Source organism: Neurospora crassa, linkage group III (genome assembly GCF_000182925.2).
Source record: "Neurospora crassa OR74A linkage group III, whole genome shotgun sequence".
Lineage (NCBI taxonomy): Eukaryota > Fungi > Ascomycota > Sordariomycetes > Sordariales > Sordariaceae > Neurospora > Neurospora crassa.
In genome coordinates this window covers 560,614-579,377 of record NC_026503.1, presented here as the reverse complement: position 1 = coordinate 579,377, position 18,764 = coordinate 560,614, and the positions used below count along the sequence as shown (strand labels likewise).

The following is an 18,764-nucleotide window of genomic DNA, read 5'->3' as shown; positions in this document are numbered from 1 at the left end:
GTGCCGCTGGCTTGCAACTCGGCACCAGGTTCCATGTACTTGTACTTTGTGGTGGCCTTGAACAATCAATTTTCACCCTCAGCGGCAATCACTGAGTCCAACTGAAACTGCTTTCTACCTTGCATTCTGCTGTTGTCTCGCCTACTCCTCGAACGCAATGATTCTCTTCCTTCTCGCTCTTGTTACACCACCGACGCTGCATCGCTTGCGGTGAAATGGTGGACATAAAGCAGCTTTCCTTGCATAAGCCTGAACTCGTGGATATCCAACAATGCCCCATCAGTTCCACCCTTGCTAAAGACACTCACAGCCCCTAAACCCTCATCAATCACATAACTCTTATCTGTATCTGTCTTTCCATTCAAGCTCACAGGTTGGCACTCCTCGGTGTAGTACACACTTTCCTCCAACCGGGCGCACGGGGTACCCCAGGGGAGTTCAAAACTACCGTTGCTGCTCCATAGATCGAGGTACGAGTTGGCCACGGTCTTGAGCACGTCCCGGCTATCTTGGTTGGCCCTAGCAATCACGGACTAATCCTCTGCACCAACATATGCGAGCGTCTTGGTGACATTGAACTGCGGCTCGGTCGAAGAACGTGAGATAACCACGTCTATGACCTTGGCTTTGAGCCCTGCGCTACCAGTGTTGTCGTAGGTAATCTGAGTGCCGATGATGTACTGATTCTTGATATCGGTGACAATCAGTTGCGAGTACGTCTTGCAGTCTTGTTGATCGACAAAAGTGTCAGTGTAGTCGATCTTGAGGGGAGTGGTGAGGAATGAGGTGCTGATGTCGCGCTGCTTGTAGTTCGCGCGGTACACGGGCGAGCTGGAGGTGAGGAACGGATCAACCTCACCATAAGTTTGGGATTCGATCTAGATGTCGGTTTGCATTCGGAGGGCGGCCCATTGGCAATTTCCTGCTCCTTTTTGGGCGAGCGAGAACTGTACAGCGGCTAGGATGCCCAGGGCTGCCAAGGTGAGACAAACCATGATGCTGTGCAGTTACTGATACAATGTCCTGGAACGATGAAAACAAGAAGCACATCAAACAAGAAGCACATCAGAGGTCAAGTCCATGTGCAGGCAGAGAGGTATTAATCTTCTGTGAAGACCAGAGGGTACGAGCTCTAAGCCAAGTGCCGCGAGCTGTTCATCTATCATCGGCAATACCCATATTGTTTCTCACATTGGCAACCCCGCTCGCATATGGGTAAGTCAACTCATTGAAGATGTCCGCTCTGCCTGTCAACTGTGGAATTACCCGGCAACATATGCTGATATTGCTACCAGATATCTGTATTGGCGCATGCCTACGGATAGACCAGGGTGTTCTCGACGCAGCAAGCAACTTAGTAGTGGTTTCTGGCTTCACAACATTGAACCGACACCAAGAGAACAGGCTTAAAGACATACCCAAAGATTAGTGGCACTTGTTGGCGTGATGCGGGAAGTTCTATATCCCCGACTTCAACCAATCCTTTACTGCGGGAGAGAACATGTCGTTGGTAGATACGTCATGAACTATCACATTATTATTCAGCCGCATGTTGCTTGTGTCCTCATATGCAGTATTGTCTTATAAAAGAAGCAAAGAGCTAACAGCCGGCGTGAAAATAGACTCATACCAACTGCACAGCCACCCGAAGGATTCGACTGTCAAACATGCTAAATGTCGATTTAGATGCCACACCTTTGTGGCCGGAAGCAGGTTCGATCACCAACTGTATGTCTCGTTTGACTCAGATGCCGATGCAAGACTATCTACAAGTACTGCTCCAGCATCATGTCATAGTACGGTATCTACCTCAGCAGTTGCTCTATGGTGTTGGTCGGTAGGTGAGAAATTTTACCCCGCTCATGCGGTTTTGCAACCGTTGGTATCTCGTGATGCAAAACTTGATGATGTATTGCTTGTTGGTTGCTTAATATTCGAGATTTTCACGGTCATCCCCCTTGAAAGCTTGACATTTGCATCATGAACGAGCCTTCATGCTGGGGCCATCACAGCCGAGGGCTGCTGACAAGTGGAACGAAAAGGGTAAGTCGGTTCGTTATCACCTCGCTGTTACTGTTGGAAGTGAAAGGATTAACAAAGCTGTACATTAGATCTGATCTAGTCGGGTCCTTCCGAGCCCAGATGATGTCGTCCATCTTGGTAGGATTCATTCTTTTCCCTGATGCGGTGCCGTGTTGTTGTGTGTGCCCCTTCTGTGCATTTGACGTTGTTTGCGGATAGCTGTCGATCTCGGGATATACACTGGAGAGAGGGGCTTATGACCCAGGCCTGGCAGTCAGTCACTAACAAGCACTAAACTGTCGGCGGATTCTCAGGTCGCGCATGTGCTGGCCAATGAGGCTTGAGGTCGCCGGCGCTTAACGGCATCCGCCATGGACCAACACCACTCCCAAATTCTCGGTTGCAAGAGAGATTTGGAGTCAAGTGTGCCTCGCTGCTCGTCGTTGATTCGCCAATGGGTATTTTACTTCTGAAGATGGTATGGGCTTTTTCTACGTTGTTGCTTCGCCCCTTTGACCTCCATGTCCGCATCTCGAATCCGGAAGTTGACCTCTCAAACGGCCCCCTAAACCCCGGTCCCCTAGCGGCTGAGTGGAGAGGGATCCACACCGGGCCCGAAACCGCGACCCGGAAATGGGAGCCCGTTGAGGGCCCGGACCCCACTGCCGCAAGGCGATGCTCCTGCAAAAGCTCACCACCAGACATGGGAAATGGAGATATTGCACAACACCACTCTCAGCCCGACCCGAGAGTTTGGTTTGATGGTGTTTTCCTTGAGGCCTTTGAGGAGCACCTGGGTGTCATGATGGAAAACATACCGGGTTCATGGACTGTCACCCGGGCATCGGTTGGTGGCACATGCTATCAGTCCCTTGAGCAGGACTCCAATGTCGTCACATTTGGTTGCTCAGCCGGATGTTGACCTCCTCCTCGTCGACTGCCGGGTCTGTGGTCAAGACGGACTGTGAGGCGGATTGTGATGTGCCCATGGCATTGGCACACTGGCGGCCGTTGACATGGTGTGGAAGGAGACTTATAAAGAGGCATCATGATGCCGGCCAAGGAGGTTGGATGGAAGGCATTCAGATCAACATCTATCCTTCAATCGTCTCTCAAGCTTCACTCGAAAAAAGTCTCAACAACGGCTTCACTTGAGCACATCAACTCGGGCATCAACCACTTTACCTGACTCATCGGCAAAAAGTCACCTCGGCAAGACCTCGACATCACAACTCATATCAACAGCTTCAACTGCATATTCTCTCAGTTATCACTTGCCCTCAACCATCCAGCACTACAACAAGTCAACAGCCACCATGTGCAACTGGGAGCAAACCAAGTTCGAGGCGTGCAAGCACACCGAGACCAAGCGGATGGCCTACTCGTGCGCCATCTACACGAGGCACACCTATGGAGAATGCAAATTCGATCCCAAGAAGAGCAAGGTCTTTACCGTCATCAGCTACGGCTACTGCAAGGAGTGCTCCGAGATGTTCAACAAATATGTGAATCTCTGAGCTGGTGGTTGTGGGTGGCATTTGATTTCGATGGTTGTTTTACTAGGTGAGTGTCAGATGTTGTCGCTCAATACTTTTGGTGTCCTTTTACTGACTTTTTTACAACGAAGTTTCTTTTCAACATGGCACTTGATGTGGTTTCGCTGCTGAGACGATGCGCTCATGCAGTTTTCCTTTTCCTTACTTTCCTTCGAGATTACGGAAAGTCGACACACCTGCCGGCAAGATCACCGCACAACCATCGTTCACCGATTTCTCTACTGGCCAATTGACTGGTGATCAAGATCACTGCTCTCAGGTCCCGGAGGAGTGTTCCCGTCCGCGCGGTTGATGTTACAAGGCCTGATGGTAAGGAGTGGCTTGGAGATAAGGGTGCGGGGTGATGTGTACAATCTTTTGAGAATTTCTGGCTTTTGTCAAAGGGAGATAAAGTTGAGTGGGTCAACAGAACATCTACAAATGGGAGAAGAGGTTCTGAGGTTGCGACGTGGGTGTGTGTCTTGTGTGCGTTTGGCTAGGTAGAGGTACTGTTTGGTGTTCTCTTCTTGTATGTACTTTGTGTTCCCCCCTTTTTTTTTGCTTTTTCTTTTATTTCCCTTTGTTTCGATCCCCTTTCACTCATATTACACTCTTGGTATAGCTACAATAAGCTCGGATCTTCATGTTCTTTGATGTTCATAGAGACCGAGGTGTCCAATCTACAGGTATATATCAAATAGCAATAAGCCCGATATACTCTATGTATCTGCATCGCCGCTTCGTCTAAAGATGCAAACGCAACTCGCAATGGCGTGCGTGCGCCGATGACTCGCATGAAAATCAGGCACGTGTGGAACTTTTGCGCATGCACACACGCGTCTGGTTCTAATTGGGATCCGAGGAAGTGAGGTGCGATTGTGAATAGGTAATCAGCTTGGTACCGGCCGGTTGATTGGGTTCCTGCGCGCTACTTCACGAAACTAGTTACGACTACCTAGGTAGCTCGCCTAGTCAACTAACAGACGGTAAGCATAGGTACCTCTATTTAATTTCAAGAAGAAAAGAGGGAAGAATGAAAAAAAAAAAAAATAACTAAAAAGATAACATGCATCCTTCTCATCGTGCTCACCGCCCGTTCATTCATCTTATCGTTCGTCTTATCCTTCGTCTTACACCGACTGACTGGTTGACTGGTTGGTACCTGACTGAGGCGGCTTACTACGTGCGTGCATACGTGTATACGTGCGTGCGTTATTCATTCCCGCTTAGTTGTGGCTGTAGCACGAGAACTTGTCTTATATTTGTAGATTTCCATTTTTTCCTCGTAAGGCGGTCGGTAGAAGTAAAGTGAGGTGGGATTATGGTAGGGGATTACATCAGATTTTTTTTTTCATTTCGTGGCATCAGATCCAATCGCATTCTCTCTCTCATTCGTCGTTGTTACCTACCTACCTATGGAACGCTATCTACTAGGTAGTTTTACATAGTATGTTGCGCGCAAGGATATTGAAGTAGAGGTATCGAAGTGTCGAGGTTTTATAAACACGTGCTTGCACAACTTGTGCTGAATGGTACCTACCTACCGCAGATAGTTAGTGTAAGATGTGAGGTGTCACAAGGTTAGGCGGAAAGGAAAGGAAAGGATGGAACTCGGGTGATACGAAGCTTTGTCAGCACCAATGCATAAGTAGGTAGAGGAAGGTAGATAGGCTGGTATCAATTGACATCAGCACTACTGTAGTACCCAGTGATTTGGGTATAGTTTACTACCTATCCATCACGGGACGTGCGAGTTCAACTCAATCTTCCATGATACCTAAGCACTGTCTATCAGGTATCTTCCTTGCCTAATTTGATGGTACCTATCAATCAATCGTCTCGCACGCAATCCATCTGTTGTATTGCCTGGCTGTGCAAACATCAATGTCAGGTAGGGTAGGTACCTACCTTATCCCTCGTTTACATACATGCCCGGTGGCCCCCGATGGGAGGAGGTCTAGAGATACCTAGGTAGGTAGGTATACGAATGTAATAAGTGGCAGGTGGTAAGTGTAGGTAACGTAGATAAGTAATTAACCTGTCCATGGTACCTAGGTAAGTACGATAGGTACCTTCCTCGCCTTTGTAGTAGTGTACCTATCTCTGTAATGTAGAGGTACTTAGGTATTGTGACCAGTCTTACCTAGGTAAATAGGTACCTGAGGTGTAGCACCGACCGGACTCAACCCTAAATATTTGCAAGTTAAGTGTCACACCACTCAGGGCTGAAGAAGGACCTGAGCAACCGAGACTGCGACTGGGACTAAGATGATGGGAGCCCTGGTGGTCTAGTGGCTTCCTTGATTGAGTTCAATCAATCGGTTTCCGCTGCATGTGGTTGGTTCCTGGTTTCCAATTTTGACATGGTAAGCACCTGGGTAGGTAGTTCTGGTATTCTGCCGTTCAATGGTAGAGGTAGCTAGGTATTCTCTTTGGAAGCCGGAATCCCTTCTTTTATCACCGAATACTACCTACTTTAATGCACTACAAGAAAAGAAAAAAGGGGGAGCAAAAGCCCCATGTGCTAGCTGTAGAACCGTGCTGTTGGTAACTGGATAGGTAGGGTAGGATCCTAGTGAGCTGAAACAGAAGGGAGACGGTACGGGGAACAGTTTCGGGAGCGAAAACCTTGTCTGCCCTTGACTTTTTGGGTGTATGCCGTGCTTTCAGCATATGCAATTATTGTACTGGGCTGGGAGATGGGTTGTTGGGAGTGGGCAGTTGAATGTAACTGTGTATTTCTTCTTTTATGGTCTTCAGCTTCTTCGCTTAATGCTCCGAGGATGTATCTGACACATACAGACCGTACAAACAAGTGAAAGAGTGTGTGATGTGAAGTTCCATGCGTCACGGTTTGGTCTATCCACCTATCCAATTACCCTCCCTACTTTCCGAAACCCCATTCATACATGTGTGCATGCATGCATGCATGGTACCTACCTACCTAGGTACCTACCTACTGGCTATGTCGGTGCCTTGCTCGGTGCCGTATGTGGACGCCGCCGCCATGGAACCTACCTACCCTACCTATCCACCTAACCTAAAAAGATGAATGGGCCGCCATTGGGATTAAATAGGCAAGGTCGTCACTCGTGCAACCAGACCATAACGCTACAGATTGGCTAAGGTAGGGCAACTAAACTAGGTACCTAGGTCGACTAATGCACGCAAGGCACCAGGCGGGATATCATGTGAGTGTTGAACTTACATACATGACCTGTCGGTAGGTAGGTACCGTACGCGGTTAGTGTGCAGGCTCTGCAGGGCAGTCAGTCAGACATTCCGTGTCCACTGGTCCCAGTCTCAGCCCCTAGCCCCCAGCCCCAGCCCCAGGGACGCTATAGAATGGATGGATGGATGGATGGTTGGCTGTGGTTGATTTGGAAGAAGAAGAAGAAGAAGAAGAAGAAAGCCTCCAAGGATTGATACGTATCAGGTTCTAAATCTGTTCTGTTCAAGGAGGACTATTCCAACATCGTGAGAGAGAGAGAGAGAGAGAGAGAGAGAGAGAGAAAGAGTTAGTACTATAGTCTGGTGTGCCCTGGCCTAATTTGTGATCCCAGCCTAATGGCTTGAAGGACTACCTACCTACCTACCTATAAATACTTCGGAACAGGTAACGGGTAGGTAATCAACAACCTAAGATACCTTAGGTCTTGCAATGTGAAAGTGGAAGCGTTGAAGAAAGAGAAAAAAAGGCAAGCCATGCCGAGTTGAGAAAGAAAGTGCGTACCGTACGTACATGGTACCCTGCCTGGTTCAGTTCAGTTGGTCCATGGTGTTCGTTCTGGTTTCTCGGAACCGAGACGGAAGGCAGGACTAACCTCAAAGAAGAAGAAGAAGAAGAAGAAGAAGAAGAAGAAGGAGCGATGGGGGAGCCAGCCAGCCAGCCAGCCAGCCAGCTTCAATTCAAGCTGGAAGTCAGAACGAACTCAGAACAGGTATGGTACAGTGCGGATTTGACTGCACAAACGTGGGTGCAAGACGTGAATGGAGGTGTAAGTACGCGGGACGTGGGGATGATACCTAGGTACCTCTATCTGTTTGTAACACTAGTACGGTAGGTATGGTATGGTAGTGTACCTACCTACTGTACTGTACCTAGCTGCGCCGCACCCTTGCTTGCTTAGATACCTTGCCTACCTTGGCTCGTCTAACGTTGTGGCTTTTTGACTCCCTTGTTTCGAAACAGAGAGACGAATCGGATTCCTGGTTTTAGGAATTAAGAAATGGAAGGATTCAAAGACTTTCTTGTGGCTTTCACCATCGGAAGGTTGGAAGAAGACAAGGTGAGTAGGTGGCTTTCAGCCGCGAAAAGAAGGGAGAAGGAGGAACTTAGTTTTCTATAAATGAAATCGGACGGATTGCGCAGAGACGTTGGGATGGATGTTGATCCCAGTGGCTGGTGGCTGGCTGGTGGCTGATGACTAGGTAGTGACTAGTGGCCGGTGGTGCCGACGACGCCGACATCGACCAGATATTGCGGTTTGTTTTGTTCTTACATTGTACATCGATGGCGTTATTGCCGTTGTTTCTTTTTCGTGGTGGCTTGACAAGGGAGAATGAGAATTTCCTGATGGTGGCTAATGCAGGTGGAATAACGTGAAGAGGGCAATGAGGATAGTGTGAATCCGGGACTAACAATTTCCCTTTCATGACTCTGCTTCGGTGCCGCGGTCGTTATTGTAGTGTCCGCCGGTAGGTGGTGTTCGTTGCGTGCTTGAAAATTCACATTTTATAAAATGGCATTCATCAATTCATCCATTCAGCAGTTCGGACAGGGCAGGCAGGGCTTGAAATGTCTTTTGGTTCAGCTGCTCTTGCTAACGGGCTTTTCGGGTGTGTGGGAAGCGCTGGAAACTGATCACCATGTCTCAGTTCCCAGGAGCCGTCTCAGAAACATTGCTTATTTCTTTTTATGTTTTTGTGTAGTGTGGGTGGTCAGTGGGGGTGGTGGTGTGCCTGAGACATGCATTTGATGCTACTACTTTTGGAAATCCTAGTGTAGTTGCTTTTTAGGTATGTAGGTAGTAAAGATGGTTCGATATAGAAAGTCAAACGGGCGATAGGATGTCGTTCATTGATGATTTCCCCGGGCGTTTTTTTTTTTCTTTTTCAGGGATTGCTGCTGTCTGGCGGAGAAGTCTCCTAGCGGAATGTGGTCCGCCTTGTTTTTCTTTGCTCTCTTTTCTTTTCTTTTTGTAGGTTTATCAGCAAATCTTTACGCTTTCCTATTCCTTCTTTGGTCCCGTTTTCCCCTGTTTGGCATGCACGTGTGTTCTGCTGCTGTCAGTTGGACCTGGTACCTACATAAACTCGGGGCTAGCGTAGGATGGAGGATGGTCCGGTGTCTTGATTGGTTGACCAGAGTTGGAGGTCTCCGAGGTACACTAACAACGGTCCAACAGGACAAGGCGTATCCGAGCCACTGGGTTTTCCACAGGCCTGCAAAAAAGGTAGGTAGGTATCATCATTACGCTGAAGCCGATATTGTTGCAGGGGTATTGCGGTATTATGCCCGTGTACCGCGCTATCCTACCGCGTCATTCGCGGTATGTATCCAATGTCTGGCAATGCCTCTCTCTTTTCTCTCTCTTACGGCATCTTTTGGGTTGCTTTCCGGCCGACGTGGATCGTATGGAACGCCATCCCATTTCCTCTCTCTTTTTCTTTCCATCTTTTTTTGTCCCCTTCTCCAGTGTTACGCCCGGTCTCGGCGAACTCAACCGAGGGAGTTGGGTTGCAATGATCACCCTTTCTTGTGTAACACGAACAACATGCCAATAGGGCACTACACCCTGTGCTGCTGATGAACATGGGGCGCATGGCATCAGTGTATGTATGCAGTGTAGATGGAGGAAAAGAACCCATGTAAGTGGATGACCCAGATGGCTGGATGGATCTGTGGGTGCAAGTGTGAGTGTGAGTGGGTGGGTGGGTAGGTGGGTGTCAACGAGGAAGGGGAAAGTGAGACTGGACGACGACATAGACCGAAAAAATACACTCACCGCGCCTGGCGCTTGCGCTTGTTGCTGAATGGCAGTTTCCATTTGTCAAGAAAGAAAGTGGTGTGAGCATGAGTGTGCGCCCGAGCATGCCATCGCCTGTTTTGTGACTGAGTGACTGAGATGAGTGAGAGAGAGTGAGAATGATCGTCATCCCCGATACATACATACTACATACATACCTTTGAATAGAGTCGTATTCTTCACCGTATTTTGTGCCGTCATACTTCGTCTCAAAAGTTCCCAGCCGTAGTAGGGTGACATGATCAAGTTCCATTGGCATACCAAAAAAGACATGCAACCATGTTCGAGAGTGTGTGCTGGACCCGAAGCTCTGGGTGACCAGTGATGATGAGAGTTTTCTCTGCATCCGTCGTGGGCTGTGATGACGAACGGGTATCAGGCGGGTTGCGATATAGGGACTATTGTTTTTATTTTGGGGGCTATCATTTTTTTCAGAGCAGAGTATTTGAGTATATGATAGCAAGCCAAGAAGTCGGATTGGGCAGAGCTAGCTAGCGAGAAGAGCGACAGAATGACGAACAGGGGAATAAAAAAGCATAGCACGCACATGATGCACCCAGCCAGCCAGCCAGCCAGCCAGCCAAACAGGCCTACCTACGCTCACTTCCATGTCCATGATCATGAGCTACCTTGACCACCATGACCCCAAACGTGCCATGCCCGCGCGGCCGGCCGTGAAGGGATGCCCGGCTGGCTTGTGCTGGTTCTGTCTTGTGCTGGTTCTGTCTTGTTCTCGGCTCTTGGTGTTTCCACTTCGTATGAGAAATTGGGTGGAAAGGATCGCTATGACGCCCGGGCGGGACCAGGGGGAGACCGGATCCTTCATAGCTCGGCTCCCGGTCGTGAAACAGAGCAGGACCAGGGGGGGGGGTTGGCCGGGGGGGTGGTTGGTGGCAGCCGGGGATGGACGGGTTCGACGACCGGGGGGGTGAGAATGTAGCCGGTCAGGGACAGGGGGTGGACAAAGAGCCTGGATTGAAGCACCTACCTATTTGGGACGACCGGTTTGTATCCGCGGCAAAGGAAAGGCGTTGGCTTCCTCAGTCGCAAGACGATTCTTCCCTGTTCTCATCAAAGGTTGGCTTGGGTAGGGCTGAGGATGGTTGGTGTCTGGTCTGGAGTGGTCTGGTGCGAAAAAGTAAATAGACACTGGTCTCTCTGGGTGGTGGTGGATCATGAGCATCAATTACCATACATCGAATCGAATCACCTCGCATGTGCCTGGCCATGGGGGGAGGGGGGGTTGTTAGGTTAGGTTCCGTCGGCAGCACGGGAATGTCAAAAGTGTTTGATCTGCCGTGGTTGCTTTTTCCTACAAGCCGAGTTTGGATGTTTGGATGGAAGTGGAAGGACGGGAGAATTTTTCAAGGCACCGGGCTATGTGGGGAGAGCAGAGGAGGCTGTGTGTGAATCAGTACTGTATTGTCATCGTCACCGGCATCCCCTGAAGCGTTACTGTTGTTAGCGGGTTGAACGGGTAAGAGGTTTGGGTGAAAGGGAAAGTGGACTACCTTAACAGACGTCGCTGCCAATCACAGACCAGGCGATGGGTAGCGGAGTTACCTCTTAGTGTATGTAGAGGTAGTGCGCCGCTATGGATGGGACCTAGATATATCCACTAGCAAGGGAACGGGACACACCGACACTAAGGGCCTGATCGGCACGCGTGACCGTAACCTGAAAAACGTAACCTCTTTTGTTATGTACAAGCCAAGACCTTGATATGGATCCAAATATCCCTGTATATGCGGGTAAAACCTACACAAATGGATCTAAAAAGAGGTTACGTTTTGTACAAAGTGGATGTGTAACCTTTTTTCAAAATCGCTTTGTACTAGTGTAATAATAAATTAAAGGTGCTTAAGCGAGTGCGAACTAGTCCCTATATAGTATAGTAATTAGCTATTGCGCATTAGAAGCGGTATAAATGCCCCTATTTATAAATCTACCGCCCCGCCTAATAAAGAGGTTACGTAGAATACTTTTGAAGTGTTTTGCGTAATTTGTAACCTTTTTTAAAGTAGATATAATCGTTAGAGAGTAGGTAGTTAAAAGTAATTTGTAGCGCGGTATAGGGAAATTGTAGGGTTTTATTAGTTATTCTACGTAATTATACGACTATTCGTACGTATTGTTGCGTGTATGGTTTGTGCTGTTATTAGATAGTAGTAATTTGTATAGGGGATAAAGTAGGATAAACGACTATATTAATATACGTTAGTGGCTATAGTAAAAGATAAGGAGTATATTTAAATAGTAGAGGATAAGGAGGAGGGGGGTGGAGAAGAAGTATATTGAAAGAAAGTCTTACTTTTTATTGCGTTTGCTATTATCACTATTATTACTACTTTGATTGGAGGGAATTAAGGTTTCGATTTTAAAGTTATTAACGAAGGCGGCTTAAAAGCTAGTATTGCGAAGGTTTAGTACCTTTTGAATAGGTATAATAGGCGGTTCTTTAAATTCTTTCGTATAATTAAAGTAGAGTTTATAACTTTAGTGAGGTAGATGCGGGAGAGTAGTAGTATATAAGATACTAAATATTAGATTGTTAAATTTAAATTAATAGTATTTATTTGGATTATTATATTTAATGAAATTTAATGGTAAATAATTTACTACTTTATAATAGCCTAATTAATAGTATTGAGTATTGTTATACAAATAATGCTGGTCTTTATTAAGCTTTATATTAAATTCGTAGTTTAATTAAATAATAATTACGTAGCGTTAGAGATTGAGTTCGTTGCGGGTAACCAGCGGTTTAGTAGTGTAATTAGTACTATCGATAGTATTTATATTTATATTAAAGTACTAGTAAAAGATTAGAACCGCTGGCGTAATAGAAAGGGATTTATTTTATAAAATATATTTGCTGTAATCCGGTTTAATAGCGCCTTCTCGTACATACTAGTCGGCGTAGAGGGATTAATATAAGATGCGAAATTATTTTGTATTGCCCTATTTTATAGGTTTAAAATACCCCCTAAGCGATTTTATTTAGCTAATATAGGCTTTAATTAATAGAGAGGTATTTTAATCCCGTTCCCGGTAGTACGATATTATTTTTAAAATTAGAGGGACGCTCCGGGTAATAAGTAATTTACAATAAAGAAGGAGTTGTATAATTTAAGGTATAGTATAAATTGTATACTAATTGAGTAAACGTTCGGTTAGTTGAAGAGGATAGCGAAGTTGATACGAGAGTTGGCGCTTGAATACCTTATTAATATGTAGATCGACTTTGTATATACTGTAACGGGTTTGTATAATTTTATTTATTGTTAATACTATAAATTAATAAAGGAGGAAGAGGAATTATTTATTTAATTATTAGTATTAGTAAAGAAATGCGCTAATAAGTTCTTTTTTAATAATCTTATTACTATATATATCCGGATTGTAAATGGGTTATAGAAGTTATAGTGGTAGTATTTTTAAGAGAAGGGAGGGAGGGGGTAAGAGTATAAAAGAGAGTAAGTTTGAATTAATCTATTGATTAATTAGAGGTATATAAAGTATTGACGGTCTACTTCTAGATTTCGATCTTTCAATTTATAGAGGGATATGCTAGAGAGCGTTAGAATATAGAAGGATTGTAATATTAATTTATCCTACTAAGATGGGAGCTAATGTACGTTAAAGTTTTTGAATTAATGTAATGCGTTACATTAAGAGTGTATAGGCTACTAGAGGTAGTAAATATTTATAAATAATCTGGGGAAGTGGCTCTTATAGATTTTAATTATATATTAATATGTTAAAAATCCGACTTTTTGAATTTGATAGAAATTTTGGAATTTTTAGTATTTTTAAGCACAAGCAATCAACCCCCTCTACTCTACTCTACTCTACTCTACTCTATTCTATTTTATTTATTATAGTCACTACTGTATACCTTCCTCTCGAATTTAATTACCCTCACCAACCGCCTTAATTTAACGGGTTTAAACTTATTATCTATTGCGTTCTACAAAATAACCTCTTCCTTTATTAATTTCTGAGATATATTAATAATTATCTCCGGTGATAAATCCCTCACGAAGTTAGTCTAGAAGTTTAATATTATTATTTCGATATTAATTGTGCCGATTAGTTTTATATTACTAATTGATTTAATTACCTCGCTAATAGATTTCGCGATTAGGGTACTACTTTGCTTAATAGATATTTTTTTAGTTAGTTGCGTCGATGGGGTATAGGATAAGATTTGAAATTTACTATCGTCCTCTCTATCCGGTTCGCTATTATTATTTTTATTACTTTAGAGATTGGGGTTAACGGCCTTTTATTATAAAGTACGCTTTATTGCCCGCTTCTTTCGCGCCCGCTCCGTATAGATTTCTTTCTTTTCTATAGTAATTAATTTATAGCGCTTCGCCGGCGGGGTAAACAATTATAAATCTTTATTACTATTGTTAACCGTAATATATATTAACCGGATAAATAACTTAATTACTTACTTATTTATAAAGATACTTATTAAAATAAAATAACCATCGGTATTATTAAGTACGTATATACCCGACTTCATTTAACTACCTTTATTATTAAACTCTTTAACGAAGGGTTCTTAATATACGTTAGAATACTAGACTTTACTAGTCTCGTAGTTAAAAGACGTGTTAGTACGACTTTTAATTATTTATTTTACGTATTTAGTATACGTTTTAAGATAGGTAAACGTACTTTAGTATATCTCCTAAGTAATAACCCTATTATCGTCCTTATTCTTACGAACCCAGTTGGTTAATACCTTTACCTAATACTTATACTAATTACGCTTGAACCCTTTACCTTCCTTCGTTGTAATTAAGAACCTGCTTAGATGAGAGTCTTTAGCAATGAGGATGAGTTAGTAGTATACTTTAAGAAATTAGTAATATAGTCCTTAATTTATATTTGAGTTGGTAATTTTCTTTTTTCAATTAAGTTATTAATTAATTACCTCTTTATTATTAAATAACCGAAACTACTTTTATACTTCACCCCCTACTTCTATTATATTATTATTATTATTTTTATTAACCCCAATAAGTCTTACCTAGGAGTTAGGTAGGTAGAGGGTATTAATAAGCGAAAGCATAGTCCCGTTAAAGAAGGTAAGTGCATTAAGGAAGTTATATTTTATATAGTTATTAATAATATTCTATACAGTACGTTAGTAGGGTGGCGGGCGGTTAATAAATATTAGGGACGATAGTATAGCTATATTATATATAGTAATTAGGTAGTTACTAATAAGAGGCGGTAGTTGTATCCTATATTGAAGTAGCGAGGAATTTATATATAGTAGATTCTTATATTGGGAATTCCTATACTACGATAGTTAGGATCCCCTATATTACTACTATTGAGAGTATAAGGACGGTTTATATTAGGAACTATATTAATTATAATTATCCTTAGTAGGCTACTAGGTAGACTGCTGGTTATTGTACTAGTTATTTATTATTGATATCGATATATTATTGGTTGACTTCAAAAATCTATAATAGAGCCTTAATATTAAAAAAGACGAAAATTACGAGTATAGCAGTGCAATTTACAATAGTAGTTTAAAGGATCCTAGTAACCTTTGAGGTACTTTAATAGATTAACCTTCATTTGGATTAAGTAGTTTTAATTGGTTCCACACACCAAAATTTAGGTACGAGCTCCAACCCCCTGCAACTGGCACTCTACGCACAAGTCACTTTTTGGAAAAAGAGGTTACGTTTTTCAGGTTACGGTCACGCGTGCCGATCAGGCCCTAACTAGGTAGGCTACCTAGTCGGGTTACCTTGGTATAGGTACCTCTACGCTAGGTAGGTAAAAAAGACGTGGACTCGCTAGGTCGCTGGTGGAAATTTGGAATGGTTCTCCCGTCCGCGTCTTTTTCCAGAAGGCTTCCACTTCCCTTCGTTCTGCTGCTGGGCGGGAGGGAGTCCACCGTAAATCCGAGCGTCGCCCTGGGCTTGGGGCAATTAGCCACTAGACCCCGGAACCCTGCTTGGAGCAGCAACCTCTGCAACGGCACGTGGGGCATTATTGGAGAAATTTACGGTGGGTTGGCCACTAAAGCACAATAAGGTACCTTACCTCTTCCTGTCTTGTGGGATCGTCGAGTTCCAGCCAGCGGCGGCCGGAGTCAGGTCCTCGTTTGACTCGACACACAGTTGCCGATAAGATTGCCATAGCTGCTCTAGCTCTCTTTCCAATCAACGAAAAGGCCGGGAAATTGCCAATTTCTTTGCCCGTTGAACAACGAGCGTGTTTTACCAGGTATCTCCTCGACTCTGGATCTCTCCCCATCCGGCCTCCTCCATCGCATACTACCTACTACAGGTACCTACCTTACTTAGCTTCGGTAGTCGGGGTAACACAGATACCATGTAGACACTGGCGAAAAAAAGGGAAAAAAAAATAAAACAAAAAAATAAAAGGGCAAACCATCCGAACCCGCTCGCTATACATTATTGTTACACACAAACTCGGTGCATGGGCCCATGTCTTTCTCCCATGTTGTCCATCCCCATGCTGTACCCCATGTTGTGCCATGTACCTACCTACAGTCCTTTCTGAACCTTTTACTGACTTGACTCGCCCTCGGTTCCCCCCCCTATCAAGATAAAGCTTGTCCCAACTGGTGATTGTTTTCTTTTTTATTTCTGTTTTCTTTTTTGCAGCATGTCACATACCCACGGTCAGCCACGCTTTTTTTTAAACAGTTCCCGTCGCCATAGCCAGTCAGTCACTTTGCTTTTCCATCTCTCCATATACCGTTGTTGGTTTCCCGAACAAGTACAGTGACGCGAGAGCGAGACATACCGAGTGACACATCAACCACAGACCACCACCACCACCACCACCACCACCATTACCATTCGGGAGCCCTGGGGATCATGAACCGCAGCAGTCAGACCAACACCGCCCAACAACAAAAGTAACCCGCAACCACACACACACACACACACACCGTGTTTGTTTGCCTCACTCTCCCGTCATCTATCCCGAACTGCCTCATCCATGCCGTTGTCCGGGGAATGCTATGTGCTATAAGTACCCGCAGTGCCGGCCCAGTCTCACTTTTTTTTACCATCATCGCCACTGCCACTGCTACTACTAATACCGATATCAAGAGCTACAACAACAACTTGACCACCACCAAGTTTGTCGACACTTGACTGGCGCGCACTACTGCTGCAGCAACACCTGCATATCGCCTGCCTGTACAGCCAGCCAATCATCATCCTCCCCGAGTTTTGCACTCATATTCATATTTTTTATTTCCTAATCGCCAATTTCATTAAAAGAAAAGAAAGAAAAAAAGGATGCGTCTCACGGAACCGCGAAAAGGCCTGCAGATGGGCGGCCTCAGCATCATGCACCTGATTGAGGTGTTGGAGCTGGATGCCGGTTCGGGGATACCGCTGGAGACGGTCGGGTCAGCTTACACGCCCCAAGGCTCCGAGCAAGGAGATGAGTCTTCGCTGGACGACTCGGATTACGACGACCTGTTTTCGGACGAGGACGAGGACATGAGGGACCTCGAGAGCGACACGGATCCGGAGGACGACGAGAGCGTGCTGGACGGCGTCCCCCCCGAGGTGACCATTCCCCAGGCGCAGCTGGACAGCATCCTGGGCCAGATGGCCGTCATTGTGCCGTGCAAGGGCGAGGACCCCAACACGATCGAGGGCGTGCTCTCGGGCATCCCCCGCGGGTGTCTGATTGTGCTGGTGTCCAACAGCGAGGGGCGGGCGTACAGAAAGGAGGTCATGATGCTTCGCAAGTTCTGCCGCCACGCCCGGCCCGCCTTGGCGATCCACCAGAGCGATGCCGCGGCGGCAGCAGCCTTCAACATGTATGGCCTGCCCGACCTGGTCACGCACGTGGCCGGCGGGAGCCACAAGCGCATCCGCAATGGAAAGGGGGAGGGCATGATGCTTGGCATTGCCCTGGTGGCTGCTCTGTGCCCCCAGCGCCGCTATGTCGCCTTTGTCGACGCCGACATCACCGTCCCCGGCGCCGTCAACGAGTACTGCCGGGCCTTTGCCGCCGGCTTTGCCCTCAACCCCAACCCGGGCACCGAGACCATGGTGCGCCTGCGGTGGGCGTCCAAGCCCAAGGTCAGGAACGGCGAGATCGACTACACGTGCGAGGGCCGGAGTTCGCAGGTGGTCAACCGCTGGCTCAACAAGCTGCTGTCCGCCATGGCCGACGCCGACCCAACCGGCAGCCTGGCCGCCGCCCGTGACAGCGAGATTATCGTGACGGGCAACGCCGGCGAGCACGCCATGACCATGGACCTCGCTCTGAGCTTGCGGCTCGCCAACGGCTACGCCATCGAACCGTTCCATTTTGTGGAGCTGCTGGATCAATTGGCCCCGCAGAATGCTGCTGGTGGTGCTGCTGCTGCTGCTGCTGGTGGTGCTCATGCCGGCTATAACGCGTCGGGCCGGGTGCCAAATCTGCAGCCCGTCACCATCATGCAGATTCGCACCAGGAACCCGCATTTCCACCGGGTAACCGATGATTCACATGTGCGCTCCATGTGGGCGAGCGGGTTAGGGTCCATTTACCACCATCTGCCCGCTTCCTTGAACAGCAGCACGACGCAAACACCACCACAACCACAACCACAATCATTACCACCATCACCACCATCATCATCATCTTCTTCTTCTTCTTCTTTGACGGCTTTCTCCTCCAAGAGCTTTGCGCGTGGCGAGAAGCTGCGTGGAGACATCTTGGATTTCCTGGCCGACAACCACGAAGAAAACGATAACTCCAAGGGAGAGCTGGTCCATGAGCCACCACGGCCACGCATTTACCCGCCAGTGCGCCAGTTGGACCTCGACGGGTTCCGAGAAATGGTGAGGAGCGAGCACAAGACGCTCTACTGTCTGAACCTCCCGCATTTCAAGCTTCCGAGGCCAAACACCATTGCGCCTGTGTATCACCACCAGTACGGAGTCACGCCACCATTGTGATTGTGTGATCGTGGTGATTAAGATTTTCAGTCGCGCTGCGCTGCTGTTTCGTGTTACATCTTGGTGTTTTTTTTCTTTTTTTTATCCCATTCCACACAGTGTCATTATTCCACACCATTTTTTTTTCGGGTTCTCTATCTCTCTCACCAAAAAAGTCCTTTTCTTTTTCCTCTCCGTCTTGTTTGTCGCAAAAAGAAAAAGGA

General features: G+C 46.2%; 4 protein-coding genes across 4 annotated transcripts; 2 read left to right on the top strand and 2 right to left on the bottom strand.

The window, feature by feature from the left end:
* Window positions 1-106: 106 nt before the first annotated feature.
* NCU05705 (hypothetical protein) lies at window positions 107-995 on the bottom strand (the record flags this gene model as incomplete). Its single annotated transcript, XM_957974.2, has 2 exons — window positions 107-878; window positions 954-995. The coding sequence occupies 2 exons, from the start codon at window positions 993-995 to the stop codon at window positions 534-536; spliced, it is 387 nt and encodes a 128-aa protein (XP_963067.2). The 3' UTR covers window positions 107-533.
* A 999-nt stretch (window positions 996-1,994) lies between these two features.
* Window positions 1,995-4,146, top strand: NCU05704 (hypothetical protein; the record flags this gene model as incomplete). The annotated part of the gene is made up of 5 exons (XM_957973.2): window positions 1,995-2,043; window positions 2,123-2,200; window positions 2,361-2,869; window positions 3,315-3,585; window positions 3,650-4,146. The coding sequence occupies 4 exons, from the start codon at window positions 1,995-1,997 to the stop codon at window positions 3,537-3,539; spliced, it is 861 nt and encodes a 286-aa protein (XP_963066.1). The 3' UTR covers window positions 3,540-3,585; window positions 3,650-4,146.
* A 4,801-nt stretch (window positions 4,147-8,947) lies between these two features.
* NCU05703 (hypothetical protein) lies at window positions 8,948-9,935 on the bottom strand (the record flags this gene model as incomplete). Its single annotated transcript, XM_957972.2, has 4 exons — window positions 9,745-9,935; window positions 9,566-9,661; window positions 9,157-9,459; window positions 8,948-9,002 (listed from the first exon to the last, which is right to left on the bottom strand). Exons 1-4 carry the CDS (start codon window positions 9,930-9,932, stop codon window positions 8,948-8,950), a joined length of 642 nt encoding a protein of 213 aa, XP_963065.2. The 5' UTR covers window positions 9,933-9,935.
* Window positions 9,936-16,950: 7,015 nt separating this feature from the next.
* Window positions 16,951-18,561, top strand: NCU05700 (mannosyl-3-phosphoglycerate synthase; the record flags this gene model as incomplete). Its single annotated transcript, XM_957969.1, has 1 exon — window positions 16,951-18,561. The coding sequence occupies one exon, from the start codon at window positions 16,951-16,953 to the stop codon at window positions 18,559-18,561; it is 1,611 nt and encodes a 536-aa protein (XP_963062.1).
* Window positions 18,562-18,764: the final 203 nt, after the last annotated feature.